Source organism: Pagrus major, chromosome 21 (assembly GCF_040436345.1).
Source record: "Pagrus major chromosome 21, Pma_NU_1.0".
Taxonomy (NCBI): Eukaryota; Metazoa; Chordata; class Actinopteri; order Spariformes; family Sparidae; genus Pagrus; species Pagrus major.
Genome location: NC_133235.1, coordinates 23,452,172 through 23,467,339, shown reverse-complemented (window position 1 = coordinate 23,467,339; position 15,168 = coordinate 23,452,172). Strand labels below are relative to the sequence as shown.

General features: G+C 41.2%; 2 protein-coding genes across 2 annotated transcripts; both read right to left on the bottom strand.

The window, feature by feature from the left end:
- Nucleotides 1–4,369: 4,369 nt before the first annotated feature.
- On the bottom strand, nucleotides 4,370–8,553 carry LOC141016657 (uncharacterized). Its single transcript, XM_073491154.1, has 4 exons — nucleotides 8,133–8,553; nucleotides 6,928–7,070; nucleotides 6,622–6,841; nucleotides 4,370–6,537 (listed from the first exon to the last, which is right to left on the bottom strand). Exons 1-4 carry the CDS (start codon nucleotides 8,427–8,429, stop codon nucleotides 5,161–5,163), a joined length of 2,037 nt encoding a protein of 678 aa, XP_073347255.1. The 5' UTR covers nucleotides 8,430–8,553; the 3' UTR covers nucleotides 4,370–5,160.
- A 1,756-nt stretch (nucleotides 8,554–10,309) lies between these two features.
- On the bottom strand, nucleotides 10,310–14,757 carry LOC141016855 (uncharacterized). Its single transcript, XM_073491419.1, has 6 exons — nucleotides 14,346–14,757; nucleotides 13,403–13,552; nucleotides 12,814–12,916; nucleotides 12,610–12,712; nucleotides 12,267–12,525; nucleotides 10,310–11,647 (listed from the first exon to the last, which is right to left on the bottom strand). The coding sequence occupies exons 1-6, from the start codon at nucleotides 14,643–14,645 to the stop codon at nucleotides 10,382–10,384; spliced, it is 2,181 nt and encodes a 726-aa protein (XP_073347520.1). The 5' UTR covers nucleotides 14,646–14,757; the 3' UTR covers nucleotides 10,310–10,381.
- Between the last annotated feature and the right edge of the window lie 411 nt (nucleotides 14,758–15,168).

Sequence of the window (15,168 nt, the reverse complement as noted above, 5' to 3'; positions counted from 1 at the left end):
GATGGGGGTAATTTTGCACGGGGGGGGGTTACGGTAAATAACAGAATACAAATGCTGTGTGATTGATAAATACTGTATGACAGCACGCCATCTCCCCCGTGAGAGTCAGCGGAAGAGGAGGTCGTGCTAAATCAGGGAGTGACAATGAAAACTACCGCAGAGGAAGAGATAGGGAGAAATATCTTCGCAAAAAATCTTTAAAGCTAGACAGCAGAACATTTTTTCACATAATTGGATCTTTCAACAGTTCAGGTGGATAATCCTCCCATTAAAGGATTAGTTTGACATTTGGGGAAAGAGACTTTTTCTGCTTTTTATGTCAAGTTAGATGAGGCAATTGATCCCACTCTCATTACTGTGGATTAGATATAAAACTACCGCCATCACTTGTTAGCTTAGCTTAGCATAACGACTAGAAACAAGGGGAAACAGCCAGGCTGGCGCAGCTGCAGTGTTAACCCAGTGTGACGTCACCCATGGGTAGGCGCACTACGCTTTTGAAGCGTCAAGTTTGGCATTACGGCATTTACTTCTACCAACTCCTTTTAGGACACTGCTGCTTTTGTTTTGTTTGTTTGTTTATTATGTTATTTTAATTTGTGGTTTGAAATAAAGTCATTCATTCATTCATTAAGAGGTGACCATATTTGGACAAGAGAGTGGAGCTGGAGAGGATATCCTGACTGGATCTGACTGAGAATCCAAGGACACACCATGGTAGCGACTGCTTTATTGTATATTTTACTCCAAATAGGACCGTAATTTACAAAATGAACATCGTGCTGCATTGAAAGAGACTTCAGACGTATCAAAATCAGACATATTTAGGTGGCTGCTATCTCTGAGTGAGTACAAATGGGGACTGTTTGGCCTTGGTGGAGGTTTGCACTCGACTGGATGCCATTCTAGTCGGACATCAGTTTTAAATGGGGTCAAATAATGAACACAGTGATAATGAGAACAGTCCAAAGTCTATTTCACTACACATCCAAGTGATGTCACCTGGGAAATGGTAATGGAGAAAAATGTCAGTTTGGTCCAGGTGGATTTGTGTCTGTTTGATTTATGACATTTGGTAGACATTTTCAGTTTCCAAGTGGGAAACCCATTTTCAAAACTGATTTCCTAAATATATAAAACCATAAAAGCGAAATAGTTTCCTCGTGGCTCAGCTGCTCAAGCGTATCCTCCCTGCTTCTTACTCTCCCCTCATGTTGTTCCACCACTGATGTTCCTGCCTCTCTGACTGGCACAAATGGACAGAAACACAAGCGATCTCCGCTGTATCTCACTGAGTGAATTTACGGTGCCAAATAAATATTATCTTTGCTGGCTCACGCCACAGCAGTTATTATCTGATGCACTCTTCATCTCGAGTCTCAAAGCATCAATCTGGTCTTCTGTCAACAGAGAGCAGCGCAGATTATTTAACAGACATCTTTAAAAGACCGGCTTCAAATCACCAGACCCGAGAGAGGGAGGGAGGGAGAGTTATACCAACAGAAAGAGAGCCTCAGGATGAAAAGAGTATAATAAGGGAGGAAAATAACACAGCCATGATGAAAAAAGTAAAGAAAATAGCTGTACAATGATGTCCTGACGCTGGTGGATGACATCAATTTTGCAAGCCTCAGCAGCTGGCTCTGTGGGGGGCGTCTTAGCTCCTAGTTAATATTTATATACTCTCTGAGGGGTTTGGGATTTAGGATATACAGAAATATAAGCCCAGCAGGGTCACCGACACAGCCTATACTGTATGCATGCTTTCTACACCGGCTCCCATGGAGAGAAAAGACAGCAAGAAGAGGAAAAGAGGAAGAGGAGGAAAAGAAGATAGGTGAAAGGAGACATCGACTCGTTCAACAGGCCGACTCAGCAGCAGAAATAACAGTTACCATAGTAATTGTGCTTCAGAGACGGCTGCGCTCTCACTCAGGGCAAAGTGAGTCAGTATTCGCGGCACAAGGAGGACATCTAGTGGTCGCCCTGTGACTAGCAGGGAACTTATCACCATGGTGATGGAAGCCTGGACCAGATGGAAATGTTTTTTTACTATAAGCTGCAATTGCAGGTGTATTTTTGGACCTCACTGCTTCCCGGAGATCCAGTGTCGCCTGTGTGACGTCAGTTTGCAGCTTTGCTACGCCTCCATAACAACACCACATGAAAGCAACTTGCACCTTTTTTTAAAATGTTCATCATGTGCTGTTATCGGTCTTTTCTTTGTTTGATCGGCCATGACCATTAACAGCAACGTTAACCGTTTACTCTCAACGCCAGCAGAGACCAGGACAAATAAAACTGTTATGCTGCGTGCGAACCACCTACTCTCTCTGGCCGACCAACCACCGCTTGGCGAACGCGTCGCTAACTGTACGCCGCTGGTGATATTTTCCGGGGAAAGTCGCTCCGACACCCAGTGTACATCTTTGGTATTACAACAAATGCAAGGGCTTTCATCATTGGGCCATAGGCTCGATCATCATTGAGTTCCCTCATTCGGCGATAGATAGTGACTTAACAGATATTTTTTTTACATGAAAATCTTCAAGATTATTATTTTAAGTTTCTTTACAATTCAAGGTTTTTGCACACAAAACATAAGAAGGGTTTATAAAACTACCCATCAATATATACAACTGAAACTATTAATTTATTAGTCAAGTGACAGAAAATCAAATGGCTATTTAAATGTAGTCATTTTTTAAGATCCTTTTAATTATTTTGATTTTTTTTAAAAATAATTTAGAGGCTTGGACTGTTGGTTGGAAAACACCAGGTCTGCGAAGGTGTCACTTTCGACTTGGTAATCGTGACATTACTCACAGTTTATTTTATTTTTTTAGAAACCAGATTAAACTTATGAAACTACAGTCTCAAATTAATTATGTGTGACTGATTTTGCACCACTAAATGACTTCAATAAACTGCATCAAGTATCTGATTTACACAGCTGGTTAACTGAGAGGCTTTGAGAAGACGCGTCTGCCTCTTATGCACACAGGCTACACACTCAATCGTTGCTCTGATATTCATAGGTACAAACTCAATTCCTTTTTACTTCAGCTCTCCAAACATTACTCTATGTTTAGATCTGCAAACCGTACTTGGTCTTACCCGGCAACAGGCTGACTCTCCCAGAGATAAAAGCTGAGAAAGTTTCTCCAACATTCAGAAAAAAAAAAGAAAGAACTAAATGGGCCTTGAAGCAAGCTTAAGCTCTGACACACACACAGACGAAGAAAGAGGATAAACATGTTACACGGGGGGAATCATTCAGGGTTTGTGATCAAAGTGGGAACTCTGAACCCAGATCAGCCCGTACTTTTAAATTCAACAACTGTAAGGTCGGGAAAAAATCTAATTCCTTTGGCAAGATACTCACATACTCACAGCAGCTCCACTGGAGTTGGCCAGACATTTTATGTGAATACAGATACAGAATATAAGCTAATGGACAAGCTGAGAGGACAAACTCTCGAACTGGCTGTTTGCTACGTTCATTTTTACATTTTTTATGTAAAAATCTGCAATCCCTTAAAGGCCCATACTGCATATTATAACATTGCATATAATTAGTATTACTTGCAACCATTTTTCTAGCTCTGTGCAGTATCGCAATATATTTAAAGGTGCTATTTGTGAGAAATGTTGATTTCTGAGTCTCATTCCCAACTCATCAAAAACTAATGCATAGGACGGGTCAGCCGCCATCACAAAGCGTCATTATTTGACGAGTTGGGAATGAGACTCAAAAATCAACTTTTCTTACAAATAACACCTTTAAAAACACTATGTATTCATCCATTTCTTTCTTAACTTGTATTTTACTTTCTTAAATACTTAAAGAAACAAAGCAGGGACAATTTCCAAAGCTTTCCTCAGTGGTGCATTCAGGGACGCTCTGAGGTCTGACAACTGATTTCATTTGTCACAGAAACAATGCACTGATTTATCGGAGAACTGAAATCCTAAAGAGGAAACGTGATCTAACATTGACAACAGGAACACTGACTGTGTGTTTGGGTCATTTGCTGCATTAAAACATTGAACGTTCCAAGAAGGTGAGTTTAAGAAATCTATAATCATCAGAGCCTTTACAGAACCATAACTAACCTCTGTTCACTGTGATGACTCACGTACTGTATCTCAAACTAATTTCAAGCCTCAGTGAGATGACTGTCTTGTAGCGTACTCAATAAAAACTTAAACCAATTTCTACCAGGAAAGAAGCAGATAAATACTAAATGGTCAGTACAAATATGAACTTACATCAATTTGTAACTAATGGAGCAGACGAAACAAAACCGCAAGTGAAATATTCCTTCATAAATCTCTGAGCATACACTGATCATAACTGAAGCTCAGGTTTCAGAGGAGAACTCACAGCTTTTATTTACAATCAAGTGGAAATACCAAACAACTACGCAGTATGTTTACATACAGTAAATATGCAGCTTTGTAGTGAAGTATAAATGTATTTTTTTTAGCTTGAAACTGTCATTATTATTACATTATATGAATACAGAGCTTTTCCCAAACTCGTGATTTACTTACCGATCCTCCATTACTTCACGTCTATTCATTTCAGTGACATCAAATTATCGGAGGTGGTTGTTTTACTGGTGAAAGTTAGCAAGGCTGTTTATCAAGCTAAGCAGCTCCTTACATTAGCTTCACATCGATTTTGAACAAACGCTCACTCGTTTTTTTTTCTTGCAAAGGAACTCAGACTCAGCATTTAACTCGGTTAATCCATCAAGAATTTGAAAACCAAACTTCGATGTCTTAAAGTTGCACACTGTAGTTTTGGAGAAGAAATTTTAATCAGAAGAGAAAATCTTAAATGATTGTTTTTCATGACTATATTTATTAATAATAATGATAAAAAAAATAAAAATAATAATGATAAACAAACTTTACTTTGTTTATATTTGCTGGACCTCTTTAAGTTGCCACCTCTCTGGCTTCAAACATTTTAAAAAATAAATACTTCCGAGTTTGTATTTTTACCTCATTAATGTTGTGAATATTACCTTTCTGATTTTTTATATTTTTTCCCCAAAACTACATGGTGCACTTTTCACAGTAAGTTTAAGTCAGATAGACGGTGGACTATGTGGATGTTAATTAACTCTTCAGCCGCGTGTGAAGAATTTTTCAGACCTCCGGATTCTTCTTTGGTCTGCCTCGACGTTTCCCTGCGCTCTGGCTGCTGTACTTCTTTTTCTTTGTTTCTTCTCCTGGGTCAAAATCAGAGTCACTGTCATTTTTTGCTCTTCCTTTTGTTCTCCCTGTGCTCTTCTTCACCGTCTCCATCTCTTCTTCTTCTTCCTCTTCTGCTGAGTCAAAGGAAACGTCGCTGTCTGATTGCTCGTCCTCGCTTGCCTCCTCGCTGGAACCTTTTCTCTTCTTCTGTGCCTTTGATTTTCCGGTCTTGGAGTTTGAACTCCGGCCTGTTTTTTTGCCTGCCAGAACCAATTTTCCTGCTGCATTCCTCTTCGGTCTTCCTATGGGTCTACCTGTGCTCCTCTTTTTACTTTTCGCCTCATCTGTCCCCTCCGTCTGCACCTCCTCTTCTGTGTCTGGTTCTTCTTCTACATTGTCAAACTCAGAATCTGTGCCTTTCATATTCCCATCGTCCTCAGCATCACCAGTGTCGCTCGCACTTTCCTTTGTCTTTTCTTTCTTCCGTGCACCTCCAGAGTGGTAACGCTGGACGTGACTCTTCAGGCTGACGTTGTGATTGAATCTATAGTCACAATGCGGACACTTGTACGGCCTCTCCCCTGTGTGCAGACGCATGTGGGATTTGAGATGGCTTGACTGGTTGAAGCGACGCTCGCACACTGAGCACTTGTACGGTTTCAATCCCGTGTGCACCACAGAGTGTCTCCGAAGATGATGCACATCTTTAAATTCAATCTCGCAAACTCCGCATTTGAACTCCTTCGGGGCTCTGTGATCTGCCAGGTGGATGCTGCGCTGTTTACGGGTTGCAAATGTCTTTGGACAGTCCGGGCATTGATACGGATCTTTGCAGCCTTGGTGCGTCTGCTCGTGTTTACATTTGTCCACCCTCGTTTTGAAGGTAATGTGGCAGTATTTGCAAGGATGCTCATAGGTTTCATCGTGGATTTTGCTATGAGCATGCAGAGACATTTGGGTGACGCATCTTTTGCCGCATATATTGCAGGAAAAGGGCTTTATTTTGTGCTCACACTGGTGAGGCTTCAGGATGTTGAAAAAACGGCCACACTCTGTGCAGAGCTCGTTGATTTTGAGGCCTCCCGCGGAATCCAACTCTTCTTCTTCCTCTCCTTCGCTTTCATCTTCGCTGTACTCTTCAGCCGCCTTTGTGAGCTCTTCAGCCAGCAGAATATCCTCAGTTGGACACCACTCGCCGTCTGAGCTCACCTTTCCGTCATCAGCTTCCTCGCCTTCCTCTGGGTGATCCTCGGGATCACTGTCTTCATCACTAAAAGTAACAATCTCAGAGAAAACTGTGCCACTGGGGTCATCATCTGTTGGCATTTCCTGTGAAAAATACAATAATAATAGCATGATTATTAGCATAGAGTAGATTTAGAAGTACAGCATGCCTTACTATTAAAGTCCTACCTGTTGATCTTCAGCTTCTGGGACAATGGCATTGACTTGGCTTTTCCACTGGAAGCTGTAGTCACACTTGAGGCACCGTAGGTTCAGGATGATGAGCAGCCCACAGGTGACCTTCTCCATCTGAAGTTTGAAGCTGCACGACGGGCACTTGCGGCGAAACAACTGGAAGAGGCAGCTTTCGTTCACAGCAACCTTTCCTTTCATCTGCAGAAGCGCGTCTCTGAGAATAAACGAAAAAGAAGATTTTAAAAGTCAACTTAATGCTGAACAGAAAGAGAGCAAAGGAGTCGAGAAAGTGTAACTCACCTTTCCTTGTTCAAATCAAGCGTGATTTTTCGCTGCATCTGGTCAAAACCAGATGCATTTGAAGCATCCGGTGAATGCGACACTGCACTTGATTCAGGACTGGCATCCCACTGATGAGCACCATCCACAGTTTGATCAAGCTCCTGCACAAAAGGACAAAAGTACGAGCTTGTAGTTAAACAAAAGCTACATACAATTCACTAAAATTGTGTTTGGTTGACATTTCGATTAGAGCTGCAATTATTAGTCATCAGCGATTAAAATAATTGCCAACTATTCAGACAATAGCTGAATTGGTTTGAGTAATTTTTTTCAAAACCAGCTTCTTAAATGTGAATATTTCCTGGTTTCTTTATCCTCTGCGACATTAAACTGAACGACTTTGGGTTGTGGATCATCTTGGGGCTTTGGGAGAAACTGACGGACATTTTTCACAATTTTCTGACATTTTATAGATGATACAACTAATTGATCAATCGAGGAAACAATCTACAGAATAACTGACGATGAAAACAATCATTAGTCGCAGCATCCAACCTGGCCTGCACATGGAAACACAAGATGTGGGCTAGCATATGATTTACTGAGCATATGCTACATCAGGCCTATTCGACTACCAGATTTTTTAAAAGAGTTAACAACTAAGGTGCAGGACTTTTACATAATTTACATCTATGTCTGACTTTGGTTGCATAAAAACAATGCACTTTTTTCTGACTTTTTTTATTTGTTTTATTTAAATTTTATATCTACAGGAGGTATAAGTAGTACAGTACAGTACAGGAAGTTAAAAAGTACCTTTATCATCTTAGAAGTAGGTTGTCAGTTTGGTTTAAAGGGCCAGAATGAGGTTGTTAAAGGGCCACAATTGGGTCACGGGCCACCAGTTGAATATGTCTGTAGTTTATGTTGTATAAAAGGAAGATGTGATTATAGTTTGTTTGATTGTTTGAGTGCACAGAGAGGAGACCCTCTCTGACATGGTGATACAATCACATGGAATAAAGTATTTAAACACCATACTTACACTCTTGTTCATCTGTGCTATTATTGACTGACTCAAATGCAAAAACTCCTCCAATTGACAGACATTTTATCATTCCTTTATTATCACTTCACTTATGGGTTCATGTGTTCACAGTGTGCTGCTTGTGTGAAACGCTGAATGACCACAAAGCTTCACCACAGCTGTCGGGCAGACTCACCACATGTGGGCTCTCCAGAGGTTCCTCTGGTTCCTCTGGCTCTGACTTGATGCACAGTGACGGGACAGCGTCAAACTTTAGCCGGGCCGCGCCAGTCGCCGCAGTCAGCTTTATAAAGCAGTCGTCAGTAAAGTGCTCAGTGCAAATAGTGATATCAGTCCAGGACGACTCCTTCAGTCGCTGTCCATTGACTTCGAACAGGAACTGAACCCACTCCAGTCTGCTCTCTGGATCCTCCGGTAACTTGAACCGCTGCGCACTGCGACGCCACGAATCACATCCGACGACGGAGCACATCCTGGATTTAAGTCGTGTCTCTCCAGTTCCCGATATCGTTGAAGTTTAATATTTAATGTAGTGAAAGCTTCGGGGTCCACTGGTTTCCAGCGCCATCAACAGTGGCGAGCTAACAGCTAGCTGCTTTTGCTAGTAGCTGTGATGGTAACGGAATGGGCGGAGCTCTACGGCCGGGTGCACCTGGTTTTATATCAGGCGTATCCCGGCGGTACGTTCAATATATGAAAAGACTGTCTTTAAAGGTGCATTATGTAAGAATTCCACTTGAAAACATAAAAAAATGAACTTAAATCATGAACAGATAATGAAGAAATAACAATTTTGAAGTTATGATGTCTGTGTTTTGTGATGTTGTTGCTAACCACTTAGCCCCAGTCCAAAGCTCCTGTGCTAGCAGCATAAACACAAACATACCTCTGGTGCTCCAAGCTACGGAAGCCCTAAAGGGCCATGCATTCATACATTTTATTTCCTCTGTTGTCCCGTGATAACGAGTTAATTTCATTTGTTTTCTCGAGATCTCGAATTATTATCTCGAAATAACAACTGCCGTTTTCCCGAGATAACAGGATAATCTTCTCGAGATCTCGAGATAACGAAACTTTGTTTTTCCGAGATAACGATATAATTAATTCGAGATCTCGAGATAATGACTGTGATATGATAGGCCTGAGATTATGGAGACGCCTGGGACCTCGTAGCTGGTCAGCTATGTAGTTAACGACGACATCAGGCTCACTTAGATTATGCCGCCGATATAGCTGAAGCCTTGCTAGCCATCTTTTTAGATTATGCACACTAATGTGTATATTATCTGTAATAGCAAGGCATAATGCTATTTCAGCCTGTGTCAGGCCTTGATTGAAAAGATATGTGACGCGGTGATCGATATGCTCCTGCTCCTCTGACATTGCTACACTGAATGATGTTTCCTGCAATGATTTAATATACTACACTATCGTTTTGTTTTCTCAAGATCTCGAATTAATTATATTGTTATCTCGGGAAAACAAAGTTTCATTATCTCGTTATCTCGAGAAAATTATCCCGTTATCTCGGGAAAACGGCAGTTGTTATTTCGAGATAATAACTCGAGATCTCGAGAAAACGAATGAAATTAACTTGTTATCACAGGAAAACGGAGGAAATAAAATGTATGAATGCATGGCTCTTTAAGGCTTCCGTATCAAGCTCCGAATGGCTATACGAATGGCTAACCAAGCTAAACGGCTAACAGCAGCTTCAGTTTGTTAAGCCACCGGGAAGAGCGCCAGGCTTTGAAGCCAACTGTCATAATGGCCATAGCGTGTAATTATGTGATGCGAAAAGACTTTTTCCTGTGAGCTTACATTGTGAAAGAAGTGGCTTTAAAATGGTGGATAAATTATTAACATAATTTGAGCCATTCAGTCCAATAAAACTTGTAAAGTCTAGAAGAGCCGCAAGATAAATCATTTTATATCTATTCAAGTTAGCCGGGCGCTAAACTGGAAGATCATGGTAAAGATCAGAACGTCCACGACACTGTATCCATGTTTTAATATAAGGTCCTTGGGTGTAAGCACTGACCGGGGAATTAATGACATATTAATTAATTTAATGAGCCATTTATTATTATTTTTATTTTGGCAGGTTCAATCCTCCATAATCAAGTTACTACAAAATCATTTTAAAATTCAGCTTTGTTGCCTCACAATTGTCAAAATAAAAACCAACTCTTGTAAGAAATGTACATGATGAGACTCTTTTCAGCAATTAACACATCTAATGTTCACATACACTGTAGTAGATTATAGAATTATTAATCATTTAAAACACAGAAGAAGAAGAAACCAGGGAAAAACAGTTTATTGTTATTTTGCCCAGTCTGAGCCAATGCTATACACATCAGTCAACAGGATTCAAGTCCCTTGCTTCCATCTAATGTGTTGCATGTGCAGCTCAATGTATTTCTATGTGTCTTCTACAGCTTTATTCTTTCTTGGTCGTCCCACACATTTCCCTGAGCCGCTGTGCCTCTTTTTCTTCAAGTCTTCTTGGTCAAAATCGCTGTCAGAATGTTTTGCCCTTCCTCTCGATCTACTTGTGCTCGATGTCACTTTCTTCCTCCCCTCCTCTTCCTCCTCTGCCGAGTCAAAGGATATGTCGCTTTCGGGCGGCTCGTCCTCACTCTCTTCATCGCTGCAACGTGTTTTCTTTAACTTCCGTGCTTTTAATTTGACAGTCTTAGTGTTTAAACACTGTCCTTGCGTTTCCTCTGAAACCAAGTTGCCAGCTGCATTTCTCTTCGGTCTTCCTTTTGGTCTCCCTGTGCTCCTCCTTTTACGTTTTTGCCTATCTGTTCCCTTCTGCCCCGTCTCTTCTTTATCTTCTACGTTGTCAGAATTGGATGTGTGGTAACGCTGGACATGGCTCTTCAAGCTCACGTTGTGATTGAAGCATTTGTCACAATGCTGACACTTGTACGGCCTCTCCCCTGTGTGCAGACGCATGTGGGACTTCAGGTGGCTTGGCTGGTTAAAGTCACGCTGGCACACTGAACATTTAAACGCCCTCTCACCTGTGTGCACAAGTAAGTGTCTTGCGAGAGCACGCTTACGGTAAAATTGTAACCCACAGATGTGACATTTTAACTGTTTCGGACCTCCGTGAACCTCCATGTGGACTCTGCGCTCCTTATTTGTCGCAAATGTCTCTGAACAGTCGGGACATTTGTAGGGCTTTCCTTCGGTTTGGTGAGTCTGTTCATGAGTGATTTTGTCCACCTTTGTTTTGAATGGACCATGGCAGTATTTGCAGCGATGCTCATAGTTTTCATCATGGACTCTGCTGTGAGAACTCAGAGCGGCCTCAGTTACACATCTCTTCCCACAAATATTGCAAGAATAGGGTTTAACTTTGTGCTCACACGTGTGACGCTTCTGTTTATGGAAAAACTTTCCGCAATCTGTGCAGAGCTCAGTGTGTTTGCCTGCAACTAGATCATCATCATCATCATCATCGTCGTCGTCATCTTCATCATCATCTGTGCTCTCCTCATTAGATTCATCATTAAGAAGCTTGTCAACCGGCAAATTCGTTGGATCCCAATCTTCGTCTGAATCCGTGTCGTCTTCATCGCCCGATACCTCATCCATGGGATCGCTCTCCTCATCGATAACAGCAACCATCTCAGAGACACCCGTGGTAGTGCGGCGCTTTTCATCTGTTGATTCTATCTGTGAAAGATATGATGACAAAAAAGGGGATAGGTAATGTGTAAAAATTTCAAAAAGTGTATGTCAGGATGAATGTTACAGCCAAACAGAGAGCTGCAAGCAAAGAAGCATTAGGGTGCTTTTATACTAATTGACCTTTGACCATTATCAATTAATTTGCTAAATAAATATGTAAATAAAAATAAATAAATAAAAAATTGCAACTATCAAGAGTCAAGCTGTGTCACCAAATGTCTTGTATCCAAAGATAACAAAGAGAAGCAGCAAAATCTCAAAGAAGCTGAGAAATTGTAGCTTTTTTTCCCACTATTTTTGCTCCATAAATGACTTAAACAATGAATCGATTATTTAAATAGTCGATCATTTCTCTGTCAACTAAACAATTAATCGACTAATCGTTGCAGCTATACCTGTTCATTTAACAAGAGCCTGCACAAACATTAACAGCACCAAAGAGTAAAAAATATAAATAATATAAGACATGTATAATCATGGAAGTGTCTTAATATTGGACAGTGTAGATTGGTATAATTTTAGTTTAAAAAACTTTCTTAGATGCACAAACTAATAAGATAGCGGTGGATATGTTGCAGTACATCTGTTACTATTCACGCCCTACCTGTCTGATCAGCGGAGTTACATCTGTGCCTCCTGTCAGGTGTTGGTCTTCAGGTGTTGGGACACTGGCATTGACCTGGCTTTTCCACTGGTTTCTGTACTCACACTGGAGGCACTGCTGGTTCAAGACGATGAGCAGCCCATAGGTGAACTTCTCCACCTTCATCTGAGAACCACATGACGGGCATTTGCAGCTGAACAACTGGAGGAGGCGGTTTTCATTCACAACATACTTTCCTTTCATTTGTAGAAGTGCAGCTCTGAAAAAAAAAAAAAACGAGATACAGGTTTAAAAAAACCTGCCTTCTGTAACGAAAGTACAACTGCTACAAAAGATCACTTACTTTTCCCTGATTATATCAAGGTTCGCAACTTTTTGTAGCACCTGACGATAATCAGACATGAAATCATCTGAAGCATCACTTGGCGCCGGGCTTTCTTGGGCAGCTGCAAATTAAATTTAAACTTTAATATTCACAGAAAGAGAAAACATTTGCAAGAACACCCACTCCATTCTTACTAACTCATAAAATTATCAAGTTTCTTACCCGGTGAAGCTGGTTCTGACTCTTCAGAATCTGAAGATGGAGTATCGTATGTTACATGCTGATCATACTGAGAAGCAGCGTCTGATGTTTCCACAGGCTCCTCCTACACAGCAACACAAGAAATAAAAGCTGGAGTTGTAGCAGCATAGACCAACAACGAGCTGTACAAACAAAAGCTAGATTCAATACACTAAAAGTCGTGTTAGGCTGAGTTTTCCATGACAGAAGGGCTGCACAATATATCGTCTCACCATTGACATTGCACATGTGCACATGCGCGATAGTCTGAGTCAATGAAAATATTTAGATGTGAAGTGTTTCTATATATTGTTGGCGACTCAAAATACTGGGGAGGACAGGAGGAAAACTAACCCACGGTATGATGTTGTTTTATACTTGTCAGCTTTATATCCCCATGCCCTCTAAAACATTTCTCCTTGTCAACAATACAAGTGTTTAGACCGCCCATTAGCCAAGAATATCTCTCATATCAGACCTTTGTCAGCTGGGAGACTTTCTGCTGAGCAGGTGTAACATTTTTGTTCACGGTTATCAGTGGAGTTGGTCGTCCAGCAGTCTTGATCCTCACCTTTGCTGCGTAATCCAAACTGTGGAACGGCAAATAATCCACAGGGTTTTCTTCCCCGTCCCATTCTTTGCTCACGCGTCCATAGCTCTCAGGGACGCCCTCACTCACGCTGCCGTCACTTTCCTCTTTACAAACGACAGCGTCACTCGCCTTCAAAGATAAAAACACATCATTAGGCTGTCTACCGCTTTATACAAGATGATCCACACTGTAACATCAAACTTTATTTCAGTTGAATGCAATTACAAAAAACCCCTAGAAGATTCATTTTAGATCATATAAAAGCAGGAGAAATACATTTGTTTCCACAGAATAATCAAATGCTGTTTACAACCTATTCATACTTCATGCAGAAGTTATTATTATTATTATATTATATAATCTGCAGCATTGTGCAATGTGCCCCAGATCCAACTTGAAAACCTGAAAACATGACTTATAAGTGGTGTGTAGTTTAAACCTTTTTCTAGAAAGTGATCTTTAAAGCCTATTGTCGAGTGAATCATTTCAATTAGGTATTAAATTAAAAAGAATTAATCGCCTTTTAAAGCACTTTTGTCAATAACAACAGTGTGCAAGACAAAGTATAAATGAACATCCACCGAGGGGTTTGTGTCATAACAAACAAAATATGTTGTCAAAAGTAATCTGTAGCTCTTGTATAGCAGTAACACAAATGTATTATGCATTGCTCATCAATAACAAACAATTAACAAGTGTATGCAACATAAATCATTCTGTTCCAGTCGTGTATTTGAGATTATATATTGTATATTTATTTGATTTTTCTTAAATCACTGAATGGGAGAGATTCTGGGGGGGGGAATATATGTTTTAATATGCTGAAGAGGCAGGGATGAGTAACTTAACAGTGTGTGTGTGTGTGTGTGTGTGTGTGTGTGTGTGTGTCTCAGAGCAACATCCCCTCACGTTGTCAGCTCACCTGGTATGACTCGGGGTGCTCAGGTAGCTCGTGCTCCTCTGGCTCTGATTTGATACACAGAGATGGGACGGCACTGGACGTCAGCTGGAACGTGCCAGATAACGAAATGATGTTATCAAAGCAGTCGTGAGTGAAGTGTTCAGAGCAGATGGTGATATCAGTCCAGGACGACTCCTTCAGTCGCTGTCCATTGACTTCGAACAGGAACTGAACCCACTCCAGTCTGCTCTCTGGATCCTCCGGTAACTTGTACCGCTGCGCACTGCGACGCCACGAATCGCATCCGACGACGGAGCACATCCTGGATTTTAAGCTCGGTCCGGTGCGGACGGTGTCGTAGTTACCGTGTACGAGGGCTGGAGGAGAGACCCCCCGTGTCCGCTCACATCCCAACACAACAAACAGCACATGAGCTAAGCTAACAGCTAGCTGTCGCTGCAGCAGCGCTGGCGGGCAAAGTTAGCGACGGAATGGGCGGGGTTTGGTGGCGGGGTTCGCGTGGTTTGATGTGAGGCGTATCCCGGCTGAGGGTCAATGCGTGAGATTGCTTAAAGGGTCACTCCGTGGAAACGTCCATTTTTCTGCCCCTAGCCTTCACAGAAAAGTTACACCTGGAAAACACTTGAGGATTAAATTATTTTCATATTTCATAATAAAACGATAGCACCATAGAACTACTTGTCCCCGTATTTTGAGCTCAAAACCATGTTTTAATACTATTTAAAATGCAATAAAGTATGCATCAAATATATCATAGAAATTACATTTAAAAAATCCAAATAAATATTATAAAATATATAATGACAGTAATCGTCCCCTGGAG

Excerpts from the sequence above, each read along its gene's own strand:
- LOC141016657 (XM_073491154.1), bottom strand. The coding sequence starts at position 8,429 with ATGTGCTCCGTCGTCGGATGTGATTCGTGGCGTCGCAGTGCGCAGCGG. Across the intron at positions 6,842-6,927 it reads CTTGATTTGAACAAGGAAAG|AGACGCGCTTCTGCAGATGA; the intron begins GTGAGTTACACT and ends GTTTATTCTCAG. Across the intron at positions 6,538-6,621 it reads CAGAAGCTGAAGATCAACAG|GAAATGCCAACAGATGATGA; the intron begins GTAGGACTTTAA and ends TATTTTTCACAG.
- LOC141016855 (XM_073491419.1), bottom strand. The coding sequence starts at position 14,645 with ATGTGCTCCGTCGTCGGATGCGATTCGTGGCGTCGCAGTGCGCAGCGG. Across the intron at positions 13,553-14,345 it reads AGCACCCCGAGTCATACCAG|GCGAGTGACGCTGTCGTTTG; the intron begins GTGAGCTGACAA and ends TTATCTTTGAAG. Across the intron at positions 12,526-12,609 it reads CTTGATATAATCAGGGAAAA|AGCTGCACTTCTACAAATGA; the intron begins GTAAGTGATCTT and ends TTTTTTTTTCAG.